Source organism: Copadichromis virginalis, linkage group LG2 (assembly GCF_057382275.1).
Source record: "Copadichromis virginalis isolate Kocher_CV1m ecotype Utaka linkage group LG2, C_Virginalis_male_GT1.1, whole genome shotgun sequence".
Taxonomy (NCBI): domain Eukaryota; kingdom Metazoa; phylum Chordata; class Actinopteri; order Cichliformes; family Cichlidae; genus Copadichromis; species Copadichromis virginalis.
In genome coordinates this window covers 24,610,599-24,637,052 of record NC_140619.1, presented here as the reverse complement: position 1 = coordinate 24,637,052, position 26,454 = coordinate 24,610,599, and the positions used below count along the sequence as shown (strand labels likewise).

At 41.0% G+C, this 26,454-nt stretch overlaps 1 protein-coding gene across 3 annotated transcripts in view; it reads left to right on the top strand.

The window, feature by feature from the left end:
* Window positions 1–26,454, top strand: part of gria1a (glutamate receptor, ionotropic, AMPA 1a) — a 78,378-nt gene that overhangs the window by 38,172 nt on the left and 13,752 nt on the right. For all 3 annotated transcript variants that reach the window (XM_085474760.1, XM_085474753.1, XM_085474769.1), the window contains exons 8-12: window positions 600–704; window positions 1,464–1,571; window positions 9,180–9,386; window positions 10,079–10,524; window positions 25,974–26,172. In XM_085474760.1, coding sequence (XP_085330886.1) covers window positions 600–704; window positions 1,464–1,571; window positions 9,180–9,386; window positions 10,079–10,524; window positions 25,974–26,172 — 1,065 coding nt within the window. The remainder of the gene's footprint in view (window positions 1–599; window positions 705–1,463; window positions 1,572–9,179; window positions 9,387–10,078; window positions 10,525–25,973; window positions 26,173–26,454) is intronic.

Below are 26,454 nucleotides of genomic sequence, written 5' to 3'. Positions count from 1 at the left end.
GACTCCTTAATGTCACAGAGACACACGAACGCCGACCCGCATGTGCATTGAGGAACACGGACAGTTATTTGGATTAAATTTAGAACGCTAATAAAAAAAAAGAAAATTTAAGTTCAAGCCATTCAACACCATTCACGCAAAATATGGAAATATAAAAACTGCTTTTGTGTTCATGAGGATTTACGTACAGTACAAGTGCTTGTGTGAGTGTGCTGCCCAAGGCGCTGTCTGCAGAGTGGCTGCGCAGAGGCCTGTTCCGAATCAGTCTCGCCATCTGCCTGCAGATAGACTGGAGATTGAAGCCGTTCGTGTTCGCTCAATTAATTCCATCACACAGCCAAGACAAACACGGTGCACTCTGCACACATACGTGCACACCGTCTGTCATTTATGTCCACAGTGACGCGCGGACACTCACAAATGAAAACGACACAAAACATGCGAGTTGCGCTTAGAATGCATGTCATGTTAGCATGATGTGCGAGTGCTTGCTCCTAGCACTGAAACGCTGGTTGAATATCACGTTACGGGGCAGCCGTACCAGCCAAGGAAGTGAGAGGATCTGAATTACTTATTCGATATCTTTGACTCCATTACAGGTCCGTATAGATGGATTGACTGGTCACATTCAGTTTAATGAGAAAGGCCGCAGAACCAACTACACTGTTAGTGTCATGGAACTGGCCCCCTCTGGACCCAAGAAGGTGAGCCTGAGGGTCCGATTTAAGATATTCATTCTTGCCCAAGGGCCCCCTTTCTAAAAAGACAATATGTATGCAGTCTTATTACATGTGTCTGACTAACCCTGTAGCTTATTTTAAAACCTTGTACTGTAGTCAAACGAGTGAATGCTCCAAAGAGCCAGTTTCTAATTTAAAAAGTTAAGATTCACATTTAACAAGAAATCTCCTACTACCTTCAGTGAAGTGTATGAGTAGCTTTTTACTCTCACACCTCACTGAGCAGCTCCCAAATGAGTACATCATTACTGCTGCAAATACCTTAAGGGTGAAAGGTAAATTAGAGACATGGATTTACCTTACTTCTTGGTATGTTTTCAGTCTTGCAAATGCAACTGAATGTTTATTTGAAATAGCAGGAAATTCATATTTTCCTCTTGCGCTGGAGAAGCTATCCAGTGAGGAGACTTAAGTACTTGAATTTATCTGAAATGCCTGATAAATTATACATTTTTATTAAATACAGCTCATCATTTCAATTAAATTTTGTGCACTCCACATACATGTCTCTTTTGGGATTTCAGTCATTCACAGTAAGAGCTGCTAAATCAGCTTGATAGGTCATTGAGCTGGACTTAAATATAAGCTGAAATATGATAAACTGCCTTTAAGCTCGAGTCTTTGAGTGGGAGTAAAAGTTATTTTTCTCTCATATAGTCAGTTTCACTTTAGGCAGTTAATTAAACACGAGCCCTACTTTGTGACACATTCTCCTTGCCTTAGGTCGGCTACTGGAATGAAGATGAGAAGTACGTGACCACAGCCAGCCTGAGAGGGAGCAACGAGACTTACCCACTGCTGAACAGAACTTACATAGTCACCACTATCTTGGTAAGTATGAGTTAAAAACAAAAAAACTCAAACAAACAGAGGTTAAGGGCTTTTTTTAGGGGACGAGGGTGTTTAATTTGAGAGACTGAAACAGATAAAGTAATAGTAACATATTTTCTATCATGGTAGAGTTCCTTAAATTTCACGACCCTGAAAGAATTCAGCAGGCGTCCGCAATTGTATCTTGCTCTCTTGTTTCTTTTCCCAGCTACATTTTCTAACTGCTCTCATTCTGACTGAAGCCTGCTCAGAATAACAATGAGTATCAGTATAACTTTATTGCTCCGTGTACATCTGAAGTGCAGAATCTCATGCCTGACATACAGTGTTGATGACTGTTAGAGTTGGTATAGTACACATTTATTGCACTTTTAAAAGCTCACAAAAGGTCAACATAATTTCTGTGGTAATGTCAACACACATAAAAAAACAGGCAGACTAGAAAGAACCAGCAGAAGTGTCTGTGCAGCATTAGAACTTCTCATGAAATAGACAAAGTAACTGTTATATATGAGGCTGTGGTATGTCAGTGCATCCTTTTAATTTTTATTTTTTTATTTTTTTTACCATAAATGTCATCATTAGGTCATCCAACATGTCTCAGGTTGTATTTATTGGCAGTAACACAAATGGTCTGCAAGTGAGGTCAGATTCGACCTAATCCATTCTTGTGACACGTATCATTATATTTTGTAATCATAGCTGATAATATCTGACTATAGTACAGTAGAGGATATTAAAGTTAGTACAATATATCCCTGGAGGTACAGGATGTTCTCAGTAGCTTGTCTATGAACTGGTTCCCTAATTTTTACTAGTGGTATATTTTTAAAGTGAAAATGTTTTTTTTTGCAGTGAAAAGTGGCTTTAATGGCTCTAATGTATATGTGAAAGGTATATGCACACCAGAATTAGAAATTAAGCAGCTTAACTTATATGTCATGTGAAAAAAAAAAGTTTTCACATGACTTTCTGCAGTCTTGTGAAAAAATACAACCTACATCAGCAAGTATGAGCATCTCTATGAAGGAAGACATTTTGGCAGTTTGCTGCTCTGGAGCTTTCAGGTGTATGTTAACACAATTCTGAGGAGGGAAGACACCAGCAATATCTAGAAACAATTGTTGCTGCCTATCAATCTGTGGAGGTTTATAAGACCATTTGCACACAGTTTGAAGTCAATCATTCAACAGTGAAAAAAAATATTGACAAGTTGGCATTCAGGACAGATTACCAATCCTCCCAGGAGTAGAAGTCGCAACAAACTCACCTCAAGATCAGACAGTGCGACGCGAAACTGAGAAACTGCAAAAATTTCCAGAGCGACATCTCAGACTCTGCAGGCCTCAGTTAGCATGTTAAATGTTGCAGTTCGTGACAGTACAACTAGAGGAAGGCTGAACAAGTATGGCTTGTTTTGAAGAGTTGACAGGAGAGACTCTTCTCTCTAAAAGGAACATGGCAGCATGTCTTAGATTGGTAAAGATCCATTTGAACAAACCACAAGGTTTCTGCAATGATTTCCTCTGGACAGATGTGACCAAAGTGGAGATGTTTGACCATAATGCACAGCACTATGTTTGTTACAAACTGAACACAGCATATAGGCACAAACACATCATACCTACAGTCAAGCAGTGTGGTGAAAGGAGTGATGATTTGTGCCTGTTTCACAGAGACAGGACCTAGAAGTCTTGCATGCTCTTTATAGCAAAGCATTCTAGAGTCAAATGTGAGGTCATCTCTCTGACAGTTAAAGCTTCGGCGAAATTGGGTCATTCAGCAGGACATTGTTCCCATGCACAGCAGCAAATGTACAACAGAAGAAGAATCAAGTAGTTCCAATGACCCAGTCAAAGTCCACACGTCAACCTGATTTAAATATTGTGGGGAGACCTAAGAGAGATGTGCTTAAACAAATGCTCACAAGTCTTTATGAACTAAAGCAAATTCATAAATAAGAGTGGGTGAAGATTCCTTCACAATGATGTGAGAGACTGATAAAGTCATAGAGAAAAATAGTAATTTAAAATTATGGTGGCGCTACCAGCTACTGAATCATGAGATGAGCCTCATTTTTCACAGGACTGTATAGAATCCTGTGAAAGCTTTCTTTTTTGCATACAATACATTACAGTTTTATTTATATAGCACATTTAAAAACCCGAAGGCACACCAAAGTGCTTCACAGTAATATGGAGAGTCAACATAAGTTAATAACAGGGTACAAATCGGGCACTAGCATAGACAGGATAGAGGCACTAACAGACCAGAAGAGTTAGATAAATACAAAATCCGCTGAGACAAAAACAGCAGTAAAATTAATAATAAAATAATAAATTTTATAAAATTTTATAAAAGATTTAAAAGTTTAAAATTTAAAAGATTTAAAAGGGTATTAACTGGTGAGGAAAGCCAAGTCAAATAGATATTCTTTCAATCTTGAGTCCAAGGCTCGAATAGAAGCAGGGAGGCTGTTCCAAAGGTTGGGTGCAGCTGAAGCAAAGGTACGATCGCCTCTGGTCTTCAGTCTAAACTTAGGTTGGGCCAGGAGTAATTGACCTGATGATCTTAATGTACAGATTGAGGAGGTCAGTGAGGTAGCTGGGCGCAATGTTATCCAGGATTTTAAAAGTGAGTAGCAAGATTTTAAACTCAATGCGATATTTGATTGGTAACCAGTGTATATCAACAAGAGCCGGAGTAATAGGGTCAAATTTTCTAGTTCCAGTAAGAAGGCGAGCCGCAGCATTGTGAACGAGTTGCAGCCTTCGAAGAGAGAAGGCTTGGACACTACAGTAGAGAGAATTACAATAATCTAACCTGGAGGTCACAAAAGCGTGGATACGTTTTTCCAGGTCCCTGTGTGATATAATGCTTAGCTTTAGAAATCTGGCGCAGTTGAAAAAAAACAGATTTAACTACTGATGATACTTGTTTATCAAGCTTAAAGGAGCTATCCAAATAGACACCCAGGTTACGCATAGAATCAGAGAGAGTTAGCTAGGGGCCCCAGCAGGGCAACAGGCTGGTCTCGAGGAATATGGCTGTCGAACACCATAACTTCAGCTTTTTTCTCATTTAAAATGAGAGAATTATCTGACAGCCAATCTTTAACCTCTCTCAGGCAATCGTACAGGGAGTTCAGTGATGCTGACAAATCATCAGTCAGTTGACAAGAGATTTGAATGTCATCAGCGTAAAAGTGATAAGAAATATTGTATTTTTCAAATATGAAGCCCAAGGGTAGCATATACAAAGAGAATAATAAAGGGCCAATACAGACCCCTGGGGCACACCACAGCAGAGAGGGGCAACAGAGGAAGAGTATCCTCCCATCACAACAGAGAAGGATCTATCTGTGAGGTAAGAATTAAACTAGTTAAGGGCAGAACCCTTGATGCCTACAACATGCTCTAGCCTCCTCAAGAGTATATTATGATCAACCATGTCAGAGGCTGAAGAGAGATCCAATAAAACTAAAACAGCAGGGCGACCAGAGTGAGCAAATACAAGAGGATCATTATAGACTCTTAGCAGGGCCGTTTCAGTGCTATGGTGTGGCTTAAAGCCAGACTGGTATTTGTCAGTGATATTATTTGCAACTAAGTAAGCCTGTATTTGGAGAAAGACGGCTTTCTCTAAAACTTTTGATAAAAACTGAAGTTTTGAGATTGGCCTATAATTGGCAGGGTCTTTCTGATCGCAATTACTTTTTTTAAGAACAGGGTGCACTACCGCATGTTTAAAAGCAGTCGGGACACAGCCCACTAACAATGATAAATTCATTAAAAATAAGATGCAAGGCCCAAATTCCTCAAAACTTTCCTTGATAATTCGGGATGGAAGGATATCATGCACAGAATTTGAGTTTCTCAATTGTTCAATTATTCCCTTAAGAGTGGGGAGTGATAACAGCTCAAAGTGTGAAAAGGTGGACATGCATCGTAAAACCGGAACAGGATTCAGCACAAGAGAGTGAGAGTGTGAAGCCTTCAGTAATAAAACTTTTCCACTAAAATGAATAAGAAATTGCTCACAGAGAGCCTGAGAGGCCGAGCTCGAAGAGTCCGGACAGGAATTTATCACTGAATTAAAAATTTTGAATATCATTCGCGGGTTGTGGCTATTAGTCTCAATAATATCTGATAGGAAAGCTGCTTTAGCTGCCTTTACAGAGTTCTGGTATAGAAAGACTGCATGACTGTGGGATTTTTGTGGGACACGCCTTCCTTCAGATGACGTCAGTGCTCACCAGATAAAAGATTCTTAGTGGAGCTGATGAAGGCAAGAAACAATGTAATGTAATTGCAAGGAGGTATTTCTGTAGTCTATTGATACTAGATAGTGGAAAAGGGGTGGGATTAAATAAGCTTATGCTTCTTCCTGCTCCTTTTTGAACATGGACGTTATTTGGAGTTGTGGTTGCTCGTTTTCCTTTTGTTTGCTTTGTTCATTTGTCTCTTTTAATTCTATTTTTTTTTATACTTTTTCAACATGTTCAAAATAAAGATTCAATCAATCAATCAATGTAGAATAACAGAAAAGACATCAGTACACATCAACTTGTGCACTCTTTTTAGAGCCATTGGCTGCATATATAGACATCATTGCCAGTGAGAGGAGAAAAACTCTTCCAGTCAGCCTCCAAGTTGTAATTAAGATAAAGAAATTTTCAGAAGCCAACTATCTCTGCCACTTAGCAGATATAATTATGTTTAAACAAACTAGTGCAAAATGGCTGCAGTAGTCAGTTCAGCTTAAATGAAGCCCAAAGTGAACCCTAATGCAATCCATTCAGCTGCGAGAAAAGGAGATTGATAGCTTACATGGTTTTTTTGTACCCAGTTTTCAAGCCTTTAGGCTATTTTTCAGAAAAACAGAGTGCATAATCTCAGAGATTAGACATAGTTAACTAAACACATTCTTTGTTTGAAAGTAACTCTCCAACACTCCAGGAGAGAGAGGCCAGAGGGCAGCCACTTGGAGCTTGCCAAAAGGCACCTAAAGGACTCTCAAATATCGAGAAATAATTCTCTGTTCTGATGAAATAAAGATTGAATTCTGTGCCCTGAATGCAGTGCGTCATCGGCAACATCATGCTCTGGAGATGTTTTTTGGCAGTAAGAATAGGGAGTCTAGTCAGGGTCAAGGGAAAGATGAATGCAGCAACGTGTCCTTGATTATAACAAGCTCCAGAATGTTCTGGTTTAGCCCCAGTTTTCCAACAGGACAACGACCCTTTGCACACAGCCAAAGTAACAAAGGAGTGGCATCAGGACCACTCTGTGAATGTCCTAGAGTGTCACAGCCAGAGCCCAGATTTGAGATCTGAAAATGGCTGTGCACAGACGCTCCCCATCCAACCTGACATAGCTTGAGAGAAGATTGAAATATTGAGCCAGGGCTTTCAATACTTATGTAGTTGTTATATTTTAGTTTTCAAATTTTACTACATTTACAAGAATTTCAAGAAAACTTTGTCTTTATGGGGTAATATGTTTATAATTTGAGGTAAAAATGAATTGAATCCTTTGTGGAATGAGGCTGTAACATAACACAACGTGGAACATGTGAAGTGCCGGGAATACATTCTGCATGCATGTAGCTTCTGCCACTTCAGCTGTCTGCAGTACAACTGGAAGACCAGAGATCCTGTTAGAATCATTTTCACTGAAAAGCCAATCAAGTGGTTGTTGTAGTATTACTATAATAAGATTACTGAGTTAAATATAAGAAAGTAGCCACTAATGTAGCTGCAAAGGAAAATCCTGACATGTAGTCTATTGACATCTACTTTCGAAAGTATGCCTAAAATCCTTATTTAAACCCAAGAGTTGGAGTCTCCGGAGTAAGCCCCCAAAATAACTCTCTCTGACATAATCTCCTGTCAGTGTCCTTTTCTCCGGGAAGATAAATTAGTTTTCTGTCTTGGAAGCTAAGAGAAGAGATAAGGTGTGAGGAGCACAGGCGCAGGAGTTTTTACACCTTCTAACTTCTGTGCTCTCTGATTCGTTGCCTACGGGTGGGTGTTGTTTTGCTGCTGTGTTGATATCACATAGTTCTTCACTGTAGTCCCTGCTGTCCAAGCCTGTGCCCACAGACTAGGCCTGGAGATGTGGAGAAATGAGGCACAACTGGTTTAATGGGGCATCAAAGCTTCCTTTGCTGATGACTGCGGCTTTGCACTGAAATCAGACAAAGAGTGAAATGTGTCTAATCTTAGCATGCCTGATTTTTGTGTTATTGTCGCCTTTAGTGTGTATAACCCTTAAAATATATTGGGTAATGTCAGCACACAAGAGAAAATGATTGAATTTTTAAAACGTATTAAAAATATGAACTTCTACATGTGTAGTTGCATTTGTTCAGGTGCACAAGTGCTCTTGTGTGTATAAATGTGCAGCGAATGTGTCTGAGTATTGTATTTAATGTGGTTGAGTGACAGCAGATCTCAGTGGAGCTGTTCGAGGTCAATGTGATTCAGTCCTGGAGGACCTTTTGTATGCCTTGCCACATCTCCATGTGCACATTTGTACATGTGTGTGTGTATTTCTGTGTGTGTGTGTGTGTGTGTGTGTGTGTGTGTAGTGGGCATGGTCACAGTTGCGTGTGCCCTGTCTTTGTCTATGACTGCGTGCGCCAGTGCGTACACTGTGAAAGCGCTGCACGCCAGTCCTTTCTCTTCACTGCCTCCCCAGGGTGCCATTTGTCTACCAGCCTCAAGTTATGTGCAACAATGATTACCTTCACCTGGATCATAAAGAGCGGGAGAATACAGATAGCTGTAACACATATAGGAAACCCTCTCCTCCCTACACCCCGCCTCCTTATCTAGACACTGGTGAACACGATGGAAGGATTTTCTAAGCTCAGCAGAAAACTCTCGCTTAAAACAGGAACACATAACAACTTGTGGGAATTGAGGCCTTCTTAGTGCTGCTGGACAATTTATACTGAGGCGACTTTAATTCTGTATGAAATACATATTTCTGAAAGTGGAGCCCCAGGTGTAGTGCCAGCTGCAGTTTCTCAGGCAAGTCAATCAGTGTGAGATGTGCAGTAGTCGATGTAACAAGAAGAACAATGTGGCCCTGGAGCAGAGGTTATCCTGGTTTCAGAGAGCTGTCAGCTTCATTGTCTTCATGCACGCACTTACACAGGTGCTCGTTTGAATCATACCTCATGTCTCTTCGGCTCTAACAATGCTGCCCAATTCCTGTTTTCTTGCTGCATGCTATGTGCTTTTCAGTGCACGATTCAGTCGCACTCATCCTACTTAGAGGGTCTTTGTGGATGAATTGCATACCTACCTTCAGGGAACAAAGCTAAAATAATGCCTTGTAGTTCCATTTAATTTTCTTTTCTTCTCAACCTTTAAACCTACAATTATATCTGGGGGCCAGTGCTTTTTTTTCCTTTTTTTTGCCCTAAGCCTCGGTTTAGAACAAGAGATAGCACTTCATTTTCAAAGTGCACACTAATTTCAGGGAAATCATTTCAGAAGCTGTTGAGTGAGTTCCTGTAAATGATTTTTAAAACTTTAGGAAAATAAAAAGAAACACATAAAAAATCTGTTTTTACTCATGGCTGCCCCACATCCAACAGGAGTCTCCATACGTGATGCTGAAGAAGAACCACGAACAGCTTGTGGGGAATGATAAGTACGAGGGCTACATCGTGGAGCTGGCTGCAGAGATAGCAAAGCATGTGGGCTACCAGTACAAACTGAAGATCGTCTCAGATGGCAAGTACGGAGCCCGAGATCCCGAAACCAAGATGTGGAATGGCATGGTCGGAGAGCTGGTGTATGGGGTGAGTCGGTGGAGCTTCTTCTAAGATTTTCTTTTTGTTTTCCCCACAGTCAAAGCTGGAAAATTAACTTTTAAATGTCTTTTGTGAATACTGATTATTGAAGGTCTTAACACATTGAAAACCGCACTGGCCCCAAGCCTGTTAAGGATGATTACCTATTTTGCTTTCTTTTTATTAGTATTCTGCGCTGCTTATTTAAATATAATTTTAATATGTTAGACTTTGGGCAAGGTTCACTTTGGAAGAAACAAATCCTTACAGTTTGCTGCTAGAATAATTTGTGATTATATGATTACTAAAGGTTCCTCTGAATTGCAATTTCGACAGTCTAACCACTTTGTTCTTCAGAAGTCTGAAATTGTGCTGTGTTTTTAATTTGACCTGGATCGTTACCGACTAACTTTTGCTGTGTGTACCAACTGTGCTGTGATGAGGGGGAGGAAGATAAAGACACCATCTTAAAACTGAAAGAACTGGTCTTTCTTTTGCTTTCTCGTTGTGCAATACACTTGGATAATGATCAAGAATACATTTATATCTAGACACGGTGTAGTGCACGTTGAGTGGTTGCGGTGATCCTCTCAGACCTTTGCTGCAAACAAGGAAACACAAGTATCATTCCACCTCAGAATTTCAATGAAATGCTACTTTATCCAGCACTGTTTACACCTGCCTTTGTGCTCTTTCCTCAGAAAGCAGACGTGGCTGTGGCTCCGCTCACTATCACCCTGGTCCGTGAAGAGGTGATTGACTTCTCCAAGCCCTTCATGTCTCTGGGTATCTCTATAATGATCAAGAAACCAACCAAATCCAAGCCTGGCGTGTTTTCCTTCCTGGACCCGCTGGCTTACGAGATCTGGATGTGCATTGTGTTTGCCTACATTGGCGTCAGCGTCGTCCTCTTCCTGGTCAGTCGATTCAGCCCGTACGAGTGGCACGCCGAAGACTACGAGGAGGGAGCCGAGCCGCAGACTCCCACCCAAGCGGCGGCTTCCAACGGGGTGCAGCAGGGCCAGACACCGACGCAGCAGAACACCACCCAGCAGAGTCCAGAGCAAACCAATGAATTTGGCATCTTCAATTCCCTTTGGTTTTCACTTGGCGCCTTCATGCAGCAAGGCTGTGATATTTCACCACGGTAAGAAGCTGAGGCCACAAATTTTGAAGCTTTATACTCCTCTGAGTCTCTGCTTTTATTTGTTGGTACACAAAGAGACATTCAGTACCACCTACGTGTAGTACATATCTATCTGCCACACCAACGCCTCAGCATGCTGACTTGCTTTCTTTTTCAGCTCACTTGAGTTTTGTTTATTGAGATTTTGTTGTGTTTTTCTTAGCCGTTTGTCATACAAAGAAGTGATAAAACTTTGATGAAGGGCAGAAGAGCCAGCTTATGATGTGGTCATGTTGCAGACTGTTGTGGTCTCATTCAGTTTCCAGATAATTCCCATAGTGCTAAAAACATGGCACAAATCTAGGACAGTCAAAACTGGTAGTCAGTAGAAAGCTTTAGTATTTTATAAAATTAAAAATTCCTGCCATTCTGCATCTCACAAGTGATTAGCCAGTCGGTTGTGCAAATATTAGAGCCTTAAGAAGCTGCTATGAAGGATCCTGGTGTGAGTATTGAGTGTTATATGTTGGCTTCCCTCAAGTGCTCTCATGAGCTGTGGTATGAAACCGTTCTCAAAAGGTCACCAATTAAAAATCTCATTAAGTGTCTGAAATTAGAGACACTGAGGTCGACTTTCTGAGCTCTCCAGAGGCGCTAACAGGGGGAGATGAGAAGATAATGTCAGTGTTATCACTGTAAGCTCTGAACTAGCAGAGACAGGTTAGGTCACTCGTAGACAGAGCTTCTTGTCTCTTTAAACATTAAGCTGCATATACATTATGTAGCAGCTACCGTGAAGTTGGAGATCCCAGCGCTCCGTCTTGAAAGTGTAATCGTAAGCATCGTTGCGTTCCATCTCGACTTCCTTCTTGTGGCAAATTAAAGGGTGTATCTTCACTTTGGCCTCACCCTGCACAAATAACAGAACGGAAAAAAACAAAACAACTTTGCAACCCACGAGCCTGCATGCGGCACATAGGTGCTCAGCAGTACATAATGTAGGTAGTGAATTCCTCCTCCCACAGGCCTTCATCTGACATTTACTGTTTTCTGCCTGCAGACTGTGCTGTGCTTCATGTGAGATGAAGCCTATTGTCCAAATGCTCTTCTCTTACAGGCAGAAAATGCATTTGGATTAACTATTGATTTTCTTGTATGCCACACAAAGAGAGAGGGCCAGGGAATGTCACGGTGCTTCCTTAAAATTGTCCCTTCTTTGAGCTGTGTGTGTGGAATGGTGTGTACTTTGCAATTTAAAAAAACAAAATTAAGAGTATTTGCATTTCTTTTGCTCGAGGAGCGAGGGGGACGACCTCCGCGGATGCAAGACCTTTCATTGACTTCGGCTAAAAGGACAAAACAGGCCATTCCTCTCTACTTTCTTATGTTCTGTGTAAAATAGGTTTGAGGTGGAACCGAATTTCATTAGTGTTATTAGTGAGGTTGGGCTTTAAGGGCGCTTGTCCTCTAAGGACTTCAGTCAAATACCTCTCTTTGTCTTGGAGTGTCCTTTCAAGGTGAGTCTGAGTGTTCATTTTTGGTTCTTGGTAAAAGATTTTTTGGGGGGGGCGTCAGGGGAATTCACAGACTTTTTTTTTTCTAAAAAGAAAAAACTGCACATGTCACAGCGTGTGCAGCAGGACATGCTGTAGCGATCAGCATGGCCTGCTTGGTGTCTTGAAAAACCAACACAGTGAATGTTTCACCCCGCTGAATACTGGCCTGAAGGAAACATCTTCCCCTTGAAAATTTGGGTGACCTAGTTGCTCTAGTTAGCACAGTGCATATTCACACACACTGGTGCATGCTGATGTGTCTCCTAAAGCATTATGAGTTCTTCTGCTAGAGTTAAAGGACATACTGTACGGTTTGTCAGATGAAAGCAACAGTGCTTGTAACATCACAAATTCACAAGAACAGAGTATTACACAGCGTACGCAGTTTTACTTTTATCAAAAAAATTCTTTCTTGAGAAGGTTTTGTTCTTGTATGTAAGGTAGGGTTTGACCATCTTCTTTTTTTTTTTCTTGCCTAGCTGCAGCCTGTCTTTCTTTTTCCACTTTATTCATAGACTGAATATGTCCTGTCAGTGTGAAAAAGGAAGCTAGTGCGGCTGTGCCTAAAACCTCCATACTTCTCTCTCCGGATTGCGAAAAGAAGGCGTATTACAGGGACGTCCTCAGTAAAAACTCTCTTAACAGTTTATATTCTAAGGCACTACCTTCAGGTCTTTTTCAATATGGCGTTATGTTCATTTTGTATGTTATGGTCCCATTTAGAGAGAAAGAGACAATAAAATAGAGTGTGCTTTAGAGCGAGGATACCTTGTCAGGCACAAGTCACTTTTTTAACATTTTGTATATTCAAAACTTTGCTAAAGTACAAAATAACACTTCTCACTCAGAATTGTGCGTGTATTTTTTGGAGCAATGTTATTGATGTCTTAGCAAATACCGCTTATGAAATCCTAGATACTCACTTGTTGGTTATTATGTAAGCACATATGTAAGCAGCACAGCCAATCAGCATTATCCTTGCCGATTGGCTGATCTTAGGTTAGTTTTTTTTAAAGCATCAACAATATTGATTTGTCTGATGTTGTAGCTCTAACTAGTTAATTAAGAACTTGTTAATTTGGTAGCAGCTGATATACAAAGTGACTATGTGGATATATATGACTATATGAAATAATATTTGACATAAAGCAGATTAGGGTCCGTATTGACATATTACATCACAGAGTTGCTGCAGCTGTGTTGGTTACACATCCATGATATAAGTGTGCTGTTTAACCACATTCCAAAGGTGATCTGTTGAACGGATATGATTTGTATGACTATGGAGGCCTTGTGAGCACAAGGAACACATTGTAATGTTAGCAATGATTTGAGCTTTTCGACACGGTGCGTTATCCTGCTGCAAGCAGCCATCAGAAGATGGGCTGTGGTCATAAAGTGATGGGCATCGTCACCAACAATACTCAGTTTGGCTGTAGCCTCAGTTTCCGGTTCGTAGCTGACAGGAGGGGTACCTAGATCCTCTCCTGCATGGCTTGGTTTTAACAAGTTTAATAACAGAGTTGCTGTTCCCGTTCTATCAGCTCAAAGCAGTCTGGATATTCTCTTCTAACCTCTGACATCAACAAGGTATTTTCACCCAGAGAACTGCCGCTCAATGGATATTTTCTCTTTTTTTAGACCATGCTCTGTAAACCCTAGATGTGGTTATGAGAAAATTACAGTAGCTTTTGAAATACTCAGACGAGCCCGTCGTCTTGACCACTTCTACATGCCTAAATGTAGGGTTGAAGATAGATGGATGGATGGATGGATGGATGGATGGATAGATGGATAGATAGATAGATAGATAGATAGATAGATAGATAGATGGATGGATGGATGGATGGATGGATGGATGGATGGATGGATGGATGGATAGATAGATAGATAGATAGATAGATAGATGGTTAATTAATACATTTCAGAATAAAACTACGTAAAAGACATTATGTTTCTGAATTTGCTGACATTTCCCAGTCAGTGCCTGTAAACCTCTCATCGCTGTGCCTTTATTGCTAATAGGTGAGAACAGATTGTTCTAGAGGTGCATTCAGCTCTGTGGTAGGCAGCCTGAAGCACTTCTCTCTTCATACTTCTCCATTTAATCAGAGACAAAAGGCCAAGGAACAACACTGATGATCCACTCTGTCCTGGATTAATCAGTAGGCGTGTTTAATTTTCTCGTCAGCCTGTATCTGTGTGTGTGTGTGTAGCCTGGTTCTATTAAAAGCAAACACTTATTGCCATTTTCTTTGTCAGCGCTCTAATAGTAGGCTATCAGATTGGAACAGTCTACAGTGTACCTGTGCATCAAGGTGTACATGCAGCTCTGTTTCTCTGTGCACATGCATAGACTCACTTGTATTAATTTATGCTTCAAACTGATGCGATGCATTAATGCGTACAGTACGTGATTGTGTGTGTATTGGCCAAACTGCTCCCCCTGCTATTTATTCTGTGCAAGGCCATGTTTACTGTGCTCTTTCTAAATGTCAGCACTGTCAGTCAGGCCCTCCCATAAGCCCCAGTCTGTGCTGTTGGGCCCTTCTTGTGTTTATCTCTGCAGACAGGTGGATTCCAAGACTGACCCTCACCCTCACCACACACAAACACACACACAAACATAAACACCCAAAGAATTCTCCATTCATCTGTGCACCCGTTAACTTCCTCGTTCTTTACTTCTTCTCAGTCCTAGCATTCGCTAATAAACTCTGTTCTCCGTTCTTCAGAGGTGAAAAACCCTCACCTCTCTCATCCTAAACAGTCGCACATCCATAAAATGTGAATAAAACACAGGGCTTTGGTTAACCCTGCAGTTGTCTGCCTCCTGCGAACAGATTCAAACTAGCTAATCGCATCAACATTGAGCTGTAGTATTGTTGCAAGGCTTGGCCCTCACTCTTCATATGAACCCTGCCAAAGTAATGGAGGCTTAAGTTAACGCATCGCAGGCGAAGTCAAAATCTCAACAGATGATCCAAATAATCCATGGAAGGCACGGAAATAATGAGCACTATACTTGTGTTACAGTGAAGAGCTAGTTTTTTCCTTGTACTATATTTTAAGCGCAGCAGGGAAGATGCAATGAGGGAAATATTGAGTGGATTTGAGTAAAAGAGCGTAGTGTTCTTCAGGTGAATGTGTTTGGATATGTTTAAGTCGGCATCTGTCGTCCGTGTCTCCTCATAGGTGCGCGTTTGTCTGAAATGCATGGCCCCGTGGAGTTCACTCTGGTCCTCAGGTGTCTGCGTTCCCTCCGTTATATGACTGTAGACTGAAATAAATCAGCCCTGTCACTCACACCCTTCCTGCCAGCAGCAATGTCTCAGGCTGGCGGTCAGAATCATTCAATAACGGATTGTATACGAGGCGTATAATGTAACCCCAGCAGGGTCAGTATTTATTTTTTTTGCTACTGCACTAAAAAGGAGAGTTTAACAGAGGTGGGACCAAGTCATTGTTTTGCAAGTCTCAAGTAAGTCTCAAGTCTTTATCCTCAAGTCTCAAGTCAAGTCTCAAGTAATGTCAGGCAAGTCAGAGTCGAGTCTCAAGTCACTGGTGTAAAAGTCCGAGTCAAGTCACAAGTCTGAAATTTTGAATTTCAAGTCCTTTCGAGTCTTTAAAAAAAAAAAAAAAAAAAGTATGTTGCAGTTATGCTAAATGTAAATATTAGACCATGTAATTTTTAAATCTGTGTTTTTCTCAACACATGACAAAATAGTGAACTTAGAAAATATACACAAATTGTGAAATTGCACCTCTTTAAAATGCAGCTCAATTAAACCTAGCTCCAAGAATAATTTTCACCGACAGTTCTGAGATAAGCTGCATGTCATTCTTGGATGCGGTTGTAGGACCGGTGTTGTGCCAAAAAGTGATTGTCTGCCAAAAACTGATTTCCGGTATTTGCCAAAAAGCGATTGCTCATATTTAAAGTGCTATAAGTAACTTGTTGGGCTATAATATGTTAAACATATGTCAAATGCATCCCTTATGGATGACATAAAGTCATCTTGAGCCACAAACAACATTCGTGTAGCAAGATACAAGCCGCAATCAGTTTTTGGCAGCGACTTTTATATAACCTTTATTTATGCAGTAAAAAAAAATCTCATTAACATTAAAAATGTATTTTGTAAGAGTAAGTTGCCCAACAGGACAGCAGAAATGGCAGCAAATATTACAATAGTTCTGTAAAAATATTTTAAGTGGGGATAAAGGACCGGATTGGTTATAATGTAAGTACAAGTTGTAAAGATACTTAAAAAACAGATAATTTTTTAATTCTTTATGTAACCCCTTTGTATCCCCTGTTCACCGAAGTCTATTTACGAACATACGTAAAGATATTACACATAAAAAATACACAGAAACACTGGAAATCACTTTTTGGCAGACAATCACTTTTTGGCACAACACCGGCTTTAAAATCGCATGACAAAAATATCATATACATTAAAAAAACTGCATCACCAACGTAGCCTGGACAACATTTGCTAGTTAGATGAAGTCAGCTATCTCATCGTAGCATATTTATATGCATATTTATAATTATACGGTTCTTGGAGTGAGTGCATACACTCGTGAAGTTTAGTAACTTCCGGTCACTGCAACAAGCCCAGGTACAGTTTACCGACGGATGGGTGCAGGACCTTGAAATGCACCGTGTAGAACGAAAGACCATCGTACGTATCATAAGTTTACCAGTCTCACAAATCGTCGTCATAAATACACAATCGTTAACCGTTTATTAATAGGACCTTTGAGCTCAACGGTAATTAATTAGTAGTGGAAATAATTTCTGGTACGCCTTACAGAAATGTTGCAATGACAATAATATTGTATGCTGTAATCGCACTGGACAATTAGTGATACAAAACAACTGTTTTATTCTGTGAATAAAAGTATATGTTTTTGTCAATGTACCATGGTAATAACAGAAGCGAAACGCAATATTGTGTCAGGACAATTCACTATTTATGCACAATAAATAAAGGAGCATAGCGCGACAATTTCTGTTCAGCGCCAGACTTGCTTGTAACCTATATCACCAATTATGTTATGAAAATGACGCATTAACTACAACAGCAGACTGACCTTTGTGGAAATGCTTGGAGCAGACTAACCTGTGAGCTGGAGGGTTCTGGGACGTTATATTTGATCTTTGAATGGCTGCAATCCAGTCGCGTCTTTGTTACTTCGGAAACATGGCTCGAACAATTTCTCTTCAACGACGTAATCCGATAACAACCGATCTCTTTACCCGTCGGCTTCCCGTGGCTGTCATGCGACCGGCTATTGCAGTTAATAATACAACGGCTTCTTGACATTTTTGTGTTTCTTTTTATCGCTGTGTGACTGATTTCAATTGAAAGCCTGCGTGCGCTAGTACCGCTTGCCACGAGTTCCCAGAATCCTTTGCGGTTCTACCCGTGAATGACGTCACATTTTCAATCTCTATATAATATGCATGTTAAATTTTATATTTGGGGTAAAATATCAAGTCTTTTCAAGTAAACCGGTTCAAGTCCAATTCAAGTCCCAAGTCATTGGTGTAAAAGTCCAAGTCAAGTCACAAGTCTTACAACATTTTTTCAAGTCAAGTCTAAAGTCATAAAATTAATGACTCGAGTCTGACTCGAGTCCAAGTCATGTGACTCGAGTCCACACCTCTGGAGTTTAAACACTCAGTTTTCTCAGGGAATTTTTGATTTCTCTGTTCTGCATTTCTCCAGCATTACGTGAAGCAAAAACATAACAGTCAAATTTTCAGATCAAGTACTATGTGTAACACAAGCATAGTGTTCATTATTTCCCTGCTTTCCGTGGATTATCTGGATCATCTGTTGAGATGCTGACTTTCTGCCGTCAATGTGTCAACTTAAGCCTCCATTACTTATTTGTTGACTTATGTAAGCACAGACAACTTTTATCAGAGTCTCATTGAAACCCGACCCAGATCGCAAACAATAATTGAAAATATGTTAAATCAAAGTTTTAGTGTCAACCTGAATTCTACCTTTGAGTCTTGATCATTTTTGCAGTTTAATACTGACACATTGTTGAATTTATGACTTCTAATCAACTGAACTTCTGTGGTATTTAAACTATAAAATCCACCACATTTCAATATAATTTCCCGGTCAGCTATAAATCCATGACTTTTCAACCTCATTGTCACCTGATCAACTATAGAAAGATCATCATCGATCAATTATATTATTGTGTTCTTTTAATGTCATTACTATTACATCGTCAGGTTTTAACATTGTTGTAACATTGACTCAACATTTATTTTGCATTGGGTCACTTTTTTCCAGAACATTTAGGATGTGATCACTTTATTTGTTTAGATATAGATACCCTATAGGTTTGTCTTCATTCCATTTTGAGAAGAGCTTTCAAAATGGCTCACGCTTCAAACTGAATATTGTACGTGTTCCTTTCCTCTTCCTTTCAACCCAAACACAGACTCACCCGCAGCACACTGCACTTGAAATTAAAGGTTTCCCACATAATGCAGGCACACCCATTATTTCTGACATGAAAGCTATTGTTCGGCTGCTAACCAAACCCTCAGTGACGAACCAGGTGAACTCTTGTGATCAAGGGAATTATTGATCTTGCACAGGGATCAAGCGGGATGTCACACTGTGTTTATTGTTGTTATTAATGTCGCGAGCACTGAGAAAATAGACTGTGTTACACGCCACCGAGTTACATAATTGTGGAATAAGTTAGCTGCTATAAAGCAGTTTTTTGGAGAGAGTGGGGGGGTGGGGGTTCAGGAAGGGATGATTTATTCATAAAGATACGGCTCGGTTTAGTTCACGGCACAACTTATGTTTTATTTATTCGGAGATCGCATGAAGGCAACTTTTTGATCTTACATGCATGCACACTCGCCAACAGAAACCACCGAGGCACACGCACGCACGAGCACACATACATTTCCACATGCAGAGAGGGCTTTTTTTTTCTTTTTGCTGTAATCAAGCTGTGACAGTATACGGATATATTTCTTGCAACCATGAATAATACACCGAGCTCGAGGCCACATGGGAAATCTACCTGGGCCAGTGTAAACACTGCCAGTTATTTGACTGGAAAGATGCGATGCTGTGAGGCTTATGAGAGGGCCTGCGAGTTGATGAGAGTTTTCTCTTTGTGATGGCAGGCCCACTCTACTATAGGGGTGGATGCCCTTATATATGTAGTGAGAGGAAAAAGAGTGAGAGGAGGAGGAGTGAGATGACTAAAATCTCTCTCAGCTCAGCTGTACTGTTTTGAGTGCAGAGTGTGTCACCATAGCAACCGTAAAGAGATTTTTTTTTTTTTTAAATCATAGCAGTTTCCCTTCAAGTCTCTCTGATGTGCAGAACTTCACTCAAATGCACACATACAGCATCTCCTTTTCTTTTTTCTTTTTTGTATTAATGCTCAGAAAGCCTGAACGCACTGTCAGTCCGCTTACACGCGTGTTGATGGCATTGATTTGCGGGAAACAGTTGTGATGTATTTGCCTGTTTTTCTAGCTGGAGTGACTAAGAGGCTTTGCGTATGTGTGTGGGCGCGGAGCTGAGCACTCTCACAGATTGCCAGAACTGTCTTTTCTCAGGTTACTTGAGGCTAAGACAGCAATCCGCAGCATCATTCAGCAAACAAGTGTGCGGACACAGATATAACGATTAGAGTTGCATCTCAATTATATCGATTCCCCTGCACCGGCAGCGTGCGGTGGCTGCAAGCTGAAGTTTTGTTTTGTTTTGCATTCACGCATGACCGCTCCAAAATGAGCCATATGTTGCAAAGCAGCCTGTTAACTTTACTGCTTCTTATTGAAAGAAACATGCATTAAATAATTACAAAGCGTTTGAAATCATAATGCTTTTGTCAGTGTTGTTTTGTTTTTTTCCCATAGTCTACTTGAATGAGTATAATTACAAGCTTGTGGTGTGTTTGCTTCAGGCTGGTAACATTACCATAATATTCTCTTTTCAGCTCAATGGCATGGTAATGCTGACCTTTAGATGGAGATGGTCTTTGCAACAAAAGCGCAAGCACACAAAAGCAAAACCTGCGGCTTTGCAACAATATCGGCCGTAGTGTGTTACTGTTCCCCCGAGGCTCCTTTGGCAATATCAAGAACACACTAAAAGCGTCAGACAAGTGTGCGTCTGTTGTCTTTCTGTGCACTAAAAGCATCGTGTGTGGCACATCAAGCCAAAGCTGCCACGTCTGCGCTGAGCTCTGAACCCGTGACCGGGGTCGTGCATGTGCTTTCTGCAACTGCAGCGACCTATATTGAGGCAGCTTTACATAAAAAAGTTCAGCACTCATAAATATACTATTCTGGTTCATTATCCCAGCATACCTGTGCAATTAGGCATGATTTGAGCCGCCTGTTTTTTGTTTGTTTTTTTTAATTTGCTAAGGAGACTGTGGAGAAAGCTTAAATAAAATTTTATCAACCCATAACATTTACAAGCAGTGGAGGCATAGTTGGGGAAAAGGCTCATTAACAAAAGCCCTGTGATATACAGTAAGTGAGTAGAAGGACTCTTAAAGGAAATATAAGTAGAATCATTTAATCCTCCAAATAAAAGAATAAATTATGGAGTTATTATTTTTCTTCTTCTTCTCTAATTTCATTCAAATGTAATGCAGGCCATCATCCTGTGCCAGCACTGTGTGACAAACGCATCAAGTAAGGTATTAAAAATGATTCACCTCAGTTCTCACGGCCTGTTCAAACCTTCAGCTCCTTCAAAACAGAATACAAATAATGTTTACACACAACTCGGAATTATGACTGTAGAGCCCTGTGTGCTATATTATGCTAGAATAACTAATGGAGTAACCCTTGACTTGGTTGTTGCACCACACACACACGCACGGCCACTTTATCTTCTGCAGTCTCATTGTGTTGATTGAATAGTGGTCCTTTCTTCTTTATACCGCTTTCTTCATTTCCACGTCTAATGAGTTGTTTTTGCTAAGGATGTTTTTCGCAGTTCACCAGAGCAGGGGATGATTAGCTCAGATATAATCACTCTATCTCGGATTATATCTATATATATATTTCTGCTTAGTGGCACAATAACCTCACCAGTTCCACTTTGCTACTCTCTCACTCCCTTTTTGCCGTTTCTGTTGTTTCATGCCGTTGCATGTAAGAAGGCTCGCCTGTGGAAACACACTGGGAGTGGCCGTTCCCAGTCATTGAGAACATACGGCTACTAATTTAGAAGAAGGAAACAAGAAAAAAAAAGCTGCATATCAGAAAACTCCTGTACCATCCCTGATTTGTCTTAGAATCACACCATAATTAGAGACCATTTTCTTTCTCATTTAAACCTCTGTAATTCCTAATCCATTGTAATGTGGCCATTACTGGCTCATTTTTTACACTTGCTAAAGTCATTAGTCATTGCTAATTACCATATCGAAAAGAGGAGGCCAGCCAGGGGAATTCTAATGAGAGTTTAGCGCTATAGCAGATTCCCGGGGAACTGTGGGTGGAGATCGCGTAGGAAACGTCAAAGCCAGAGATCCGGTCTGCCGTGTGTAGCTTTTTAAGATGATTTTTTTTCTGACAAGAGAGTTTAACATCTGCTTTCCAAAGGTAAATACTGTACGTGAGGTCACAGCCCAGTCCTCTTCCAACCACTGCAAGCCAAACCTGAGGGACCCCATCACTGTAAGCAAGAAGCTGATTTAGGGAATGCTAAACTTGGGTAGGTGTCGGGTGGTGAGTCCTGGTGGCCGAGGGGGCTTTAAGAAGCTGTGTAATCAGTGTTCCCGCAGACCTGGTGCAGTTCTTGATTGCATGACATGTTTTCTCTCCATCACTATGAAGCTGAAGCAAAACGCTCCAGGAAAGACTTTAGAAAAATACACAAACAGAACGAAAGGCTCATTTGGATTTGATACTGAATTTAACAACACCAATGAGACCTGTTTCCTTTTTCTGCTCCTAAAATACTTATTATATTATTTGGTTACTGTATTTTTTTATTTATTTAAATTTAATATTTAAGGTAATAGTGAGAGAAGCCAAAGAAGGTAAATAGATCTTTAAGGTTAAGAGAGTTTGGTAGGTAAGTGTGCGCTATATTTGCTCGATCACATGTCAGTGGCTGGACACTTTGATTGATCGTTTAATCATTTCAGCACTAACGATGTGCATACACACAAGTATTGTATTTCTGCCTGTGCCGCTGCGGTTGAGCCTGTGCTTCTGCTGCTGCTTCCATTAACATTCATTTTCTTCTCAATACAATAAAAAAAATTAAAGGCGGAGTGAATAATTGATTAATCGTTGCCTTAACATGACTATGAAATTACAGTGCTGCTCGGAAGATTTCCTTTACTGTAATAGGACAGCTTAGTTAATCTTTTACTGAGGCGCCAAGGTTGGCTGCTGTGCAATAATGTATGAGGGGCGGAAAGGAGGCTCAAAGGAAAGCAGTTCAAAAGGAAACAAACAGAGACAAACAGGTCTGTGTTTGCCAGTCACTTTGCTCAAATGGGGAGGACTGCTGCAAGAGGCCCAACACACACCCACTCACACTCTCACACACACACACTGAGGTGCACAAACGACCCTCACATCCACGCATGTACACACACAGCCCTTTTCTCTTCGTCCAAATGGTGACCCCTTTGTTCCCTTGCTCAGACACACACACACTCATGCCAGTAAACCATCCCCGGGAAGGCAGCAAATGCACATGTGGGTCATATGTGTGTTGTGTGTGCACGCACTTCTGTGTGTTTTCGTGCATACTTGAATTTGTCAGCATCAATGCCAAGGTGTAGGGTATTGTTGTCTCGGGCCAAACCCCTGTCACCACCCCTCCCCCCACCCCCCAATCGCATCCCTCTCAGCACATGAAGAGACAGGCAGGCGTGCACAGCGGAGATGGAGGGTGAACGGAGAGGAAAGGGAAAAGAGAGGAAGAGAGGAGGCGAGAGAAAGAAAAACGAAAGGAGAAAAAAAAAGGGCAACTGAGGGGGAAGGATTAGACAGCTGTTTACTGCCATCTCTGGTGGCAAGCAGCAGTCAAAGCTAAGGAGTTTGTCTGCCTCTGGTGGTACTATCCAGTTTACTTTTCATCTTCTATGCCATTTGCCCCCCCCCCCCCCCACACACACACACACACACACATTCCTCCTTCGTTTCACTTGTTTCAGCCTAGAATAACAGACTTAACTTCTTCTTTTCACAATAAAATGTGTGCCGTGTAGTTTGAACGCTAACATAAAGGATTGAAAATAACTTATTTCTACAAGGACTCTGAAATTCTTGAACATTATTTTCATCATTTCTGCTCTTTATCTCTATGTTGTCACGAATAATAGGAGATGGCCAGTTTTATAGTGGATCCCGGCAAAGCATAATCTAGAGCTTTCATTTATTTTAAAGAAAACAGCTGATTGGGAACATATTGGTGGAATATTAGATCTTGAATATATTTGTTAGCGGGCTTATTTGAGATTTGTACTTTCTTGTTTTATCAATTAATTTTTTAGACCGTACTGATCTGCCTTTTTAACCTATACAAATAGGAAATAGTAATACATTGCTCGAGATATAACACCTATTTAGTTAGACTTCTGGGATATTGATCTGGTCAGTTAAGTATCAGAGGGGGCTGTTAATCAGTTTAAGCTGCTTTGGCGTTGATGAAATTAACAACAGGTGCACTAGAGGGGCAACAATGAGACAACCCCCAAAACAGGAATGATTTACAGGTGGAGGACACTGACATTTTTCCCCCCTCCTCATCTTTTCTCACTGTTTTTCACTAGTTTTGCATTTAGCTAGTGTCAGTGTCACTACTGAGGTGATACCTGAAGCCCGCAGAGGTAGCATAGTTAGTCACACAATCAATACATGGCATTGCCAGATTCCAGATTTCTTGTGAAAATTCAAAAAGATCTTATAGGAATCATACAGACACTTCAGTAACCATAATGTGATGTATGGATGCTGGCTGGCTGGCTTGCTTCTTGACTAATGTATAAATGACAAAAGGGTTGTTCACTTCTATGAATATCACCTGAAGAACCTTAGCATATTATTGTAGGAGGATTATTTGCAGATGTGCAGAAAGTTATATAACTGTATCTCAATATTTGTGTGTATTGTGTATGTTAAATATATGAGTGTGTTGACATATCTGTAAATCATAAAAATAGGCATCCATCATCGCTTCCATTTTCTCCTGCTTATTTGGTAGCAGCAGTTTGAGCATAAATACCCAGACCTCCCTCTTCCACCTCCATTAGCTCTTCTAGGGTGACACTGAGGCATCCGTAAGCTGTACCTAGATATATCCCAAAATTCCCTCACAGTCGGACATGCCTAAAACAGCTCCATGCAAGCACATCAGCCAGCTGCTTTCAATGTGGAGGAACTGCAGCTCTCTATTTTGAGCCCCTCATGAATGACCACATTCCTCACCTTTTCTCAAAGGATAAGCCCAGATACCCTTCAGAGGAAGCTCATTGCTTTCTTGTATCCATAATTCTTTGGGTCACTACCCACACGCTGTGGCCACAAGTGAGGGTAGGAAAATAGATCAGCCGGTAAATGGACAGCTTTGCCTTCATGCTCAGCTTTCTCCCCATCAGGACAGACCGGGATAGCATCACATCTGCATCGCTGCAGACACTGCAGCAATCTGTCAGTCTTCCACGCCACTCTTCACCTCATGAATGAGACCCTGACATACTTGAACCTCTTCACTTGAAGGCAGCAACCCTGAGCGAGCAATCCGCCCTTTTCTGTCTGAGAACCATTGCCTCAGGTTGAGAGGGGGTTATTCTTGTCCCCAACTCACCTAGGTACAAGTGTGTGTATATATATATATATATATATATATATATATATATATATATAGCCCTGCATCACACAACACACATGCTGCGTGCACAAGATTTCACTGTGCAGTCAAAGTTTAACCTCACCTACACCCATATGATCTTTGAGCAGTGAGCAAGTCAAAACACACACACACCACACACACACAGACAGCCTCCCGACTGATTTTTCAAAGGCTCTGCAACCGTTCTGTGTTTGCTCTCGGCTCGCTCCATGGCTGCTCTTTCATCATCTGCCCGTCATCTGAAAAGCATCTTAAATGATTACGTTTCGGCTTCTCTCCCTGTCTCTTTTTTTCCCCTCCATACTTAATCTTGCCTTCATGTTCATGCTCCATTTGAGTCGTGGGTACAAAGGTGAATCACGAAAGCCTTTTATTTTTTGTTTCAGATTTGTGTCATTTTCACTGCAGAAGCTCTGCCACCCTGTGCCTCAGTGATTTTTTGGGAGGGGGTCTGATATGTAATGCAACATGATTTTTGCTGCTGCTGTTCAAACTGGGTTCTCTTGAGGTGAAGAGATACAAGGAAACGAACTGCACAGTGCAGGCATTTGAATTTGGCTTTTTTTTTTTATTGGAAGTGCAATTAGAGCAGTGGCTAAGTGTTCTTGTCTGCCTCTTAATCCCCAACAATTAATGTGTATGGCATAAACCATATTGGCGACTTTCTTAAAGTGAGATTAATTTGGCAGGGAGAAAGCTGAGTGGGCCTTTGTGGAGCTGGTTATCTTTCCTTAGCAGACCGGGGTATGATCTCCAAGCCTAGTGAAAAGAGGAATGATACAGTGAGTGTGATGTAATGTGGATCATTTGAATGGTGCGAACATCACCGGGTTCTTTTAGATAGCTCTTCTTGATTGCGTGCAGAATTTTCCATAAAGAGAAAGATGGATGCCACCTATTTATTTCTCCCCCACCTTAATGCAGAATTGGCTCTGTCTGTGAAAGATATGTGTGAACAGCATCTTTGCATACCTATTTTTGACAGACTAACAACATTCTGTCCTTCTCTTTTTAGCTCTCTGTCAGGCCGCATTGTTGGAGGCGTCTGGTGGTTCTTCACTCTCATCATCATCTCATCCTATACTGCGAATCTGGCTGCTTTCCTGACTGTGGAGAGGATGGTGTCTCCTATAGAGAGTGCCGAGGATCTGGCCAAGCAGACAGAGATTGCATATGGAACGCTGGATGCTGGCTCCACCAAAGAATTCTTCAGGGTGAGGAACAAAACCTGGCACACCCGGGGTTTAAACATTTTCATTGTGAGCTAGCGGCATTTGGGAAGTATAAGTTATTTTAAAGTGTTATAAGAGGACAGTAAATGTAGAATCACAAAAACACAGCTGTGGACTCTGCCAGCAATCTAACAGTGAGTAACTACTGACGAAGCAACACAGTATCACGGCAAAACGTGTAACAGACACGCCGGTCCACTGTGTCCATTTCACGCTTTGCCTCTCTAAAACGTGAAATGTACACGCTTACCAGCAGGGGGGATA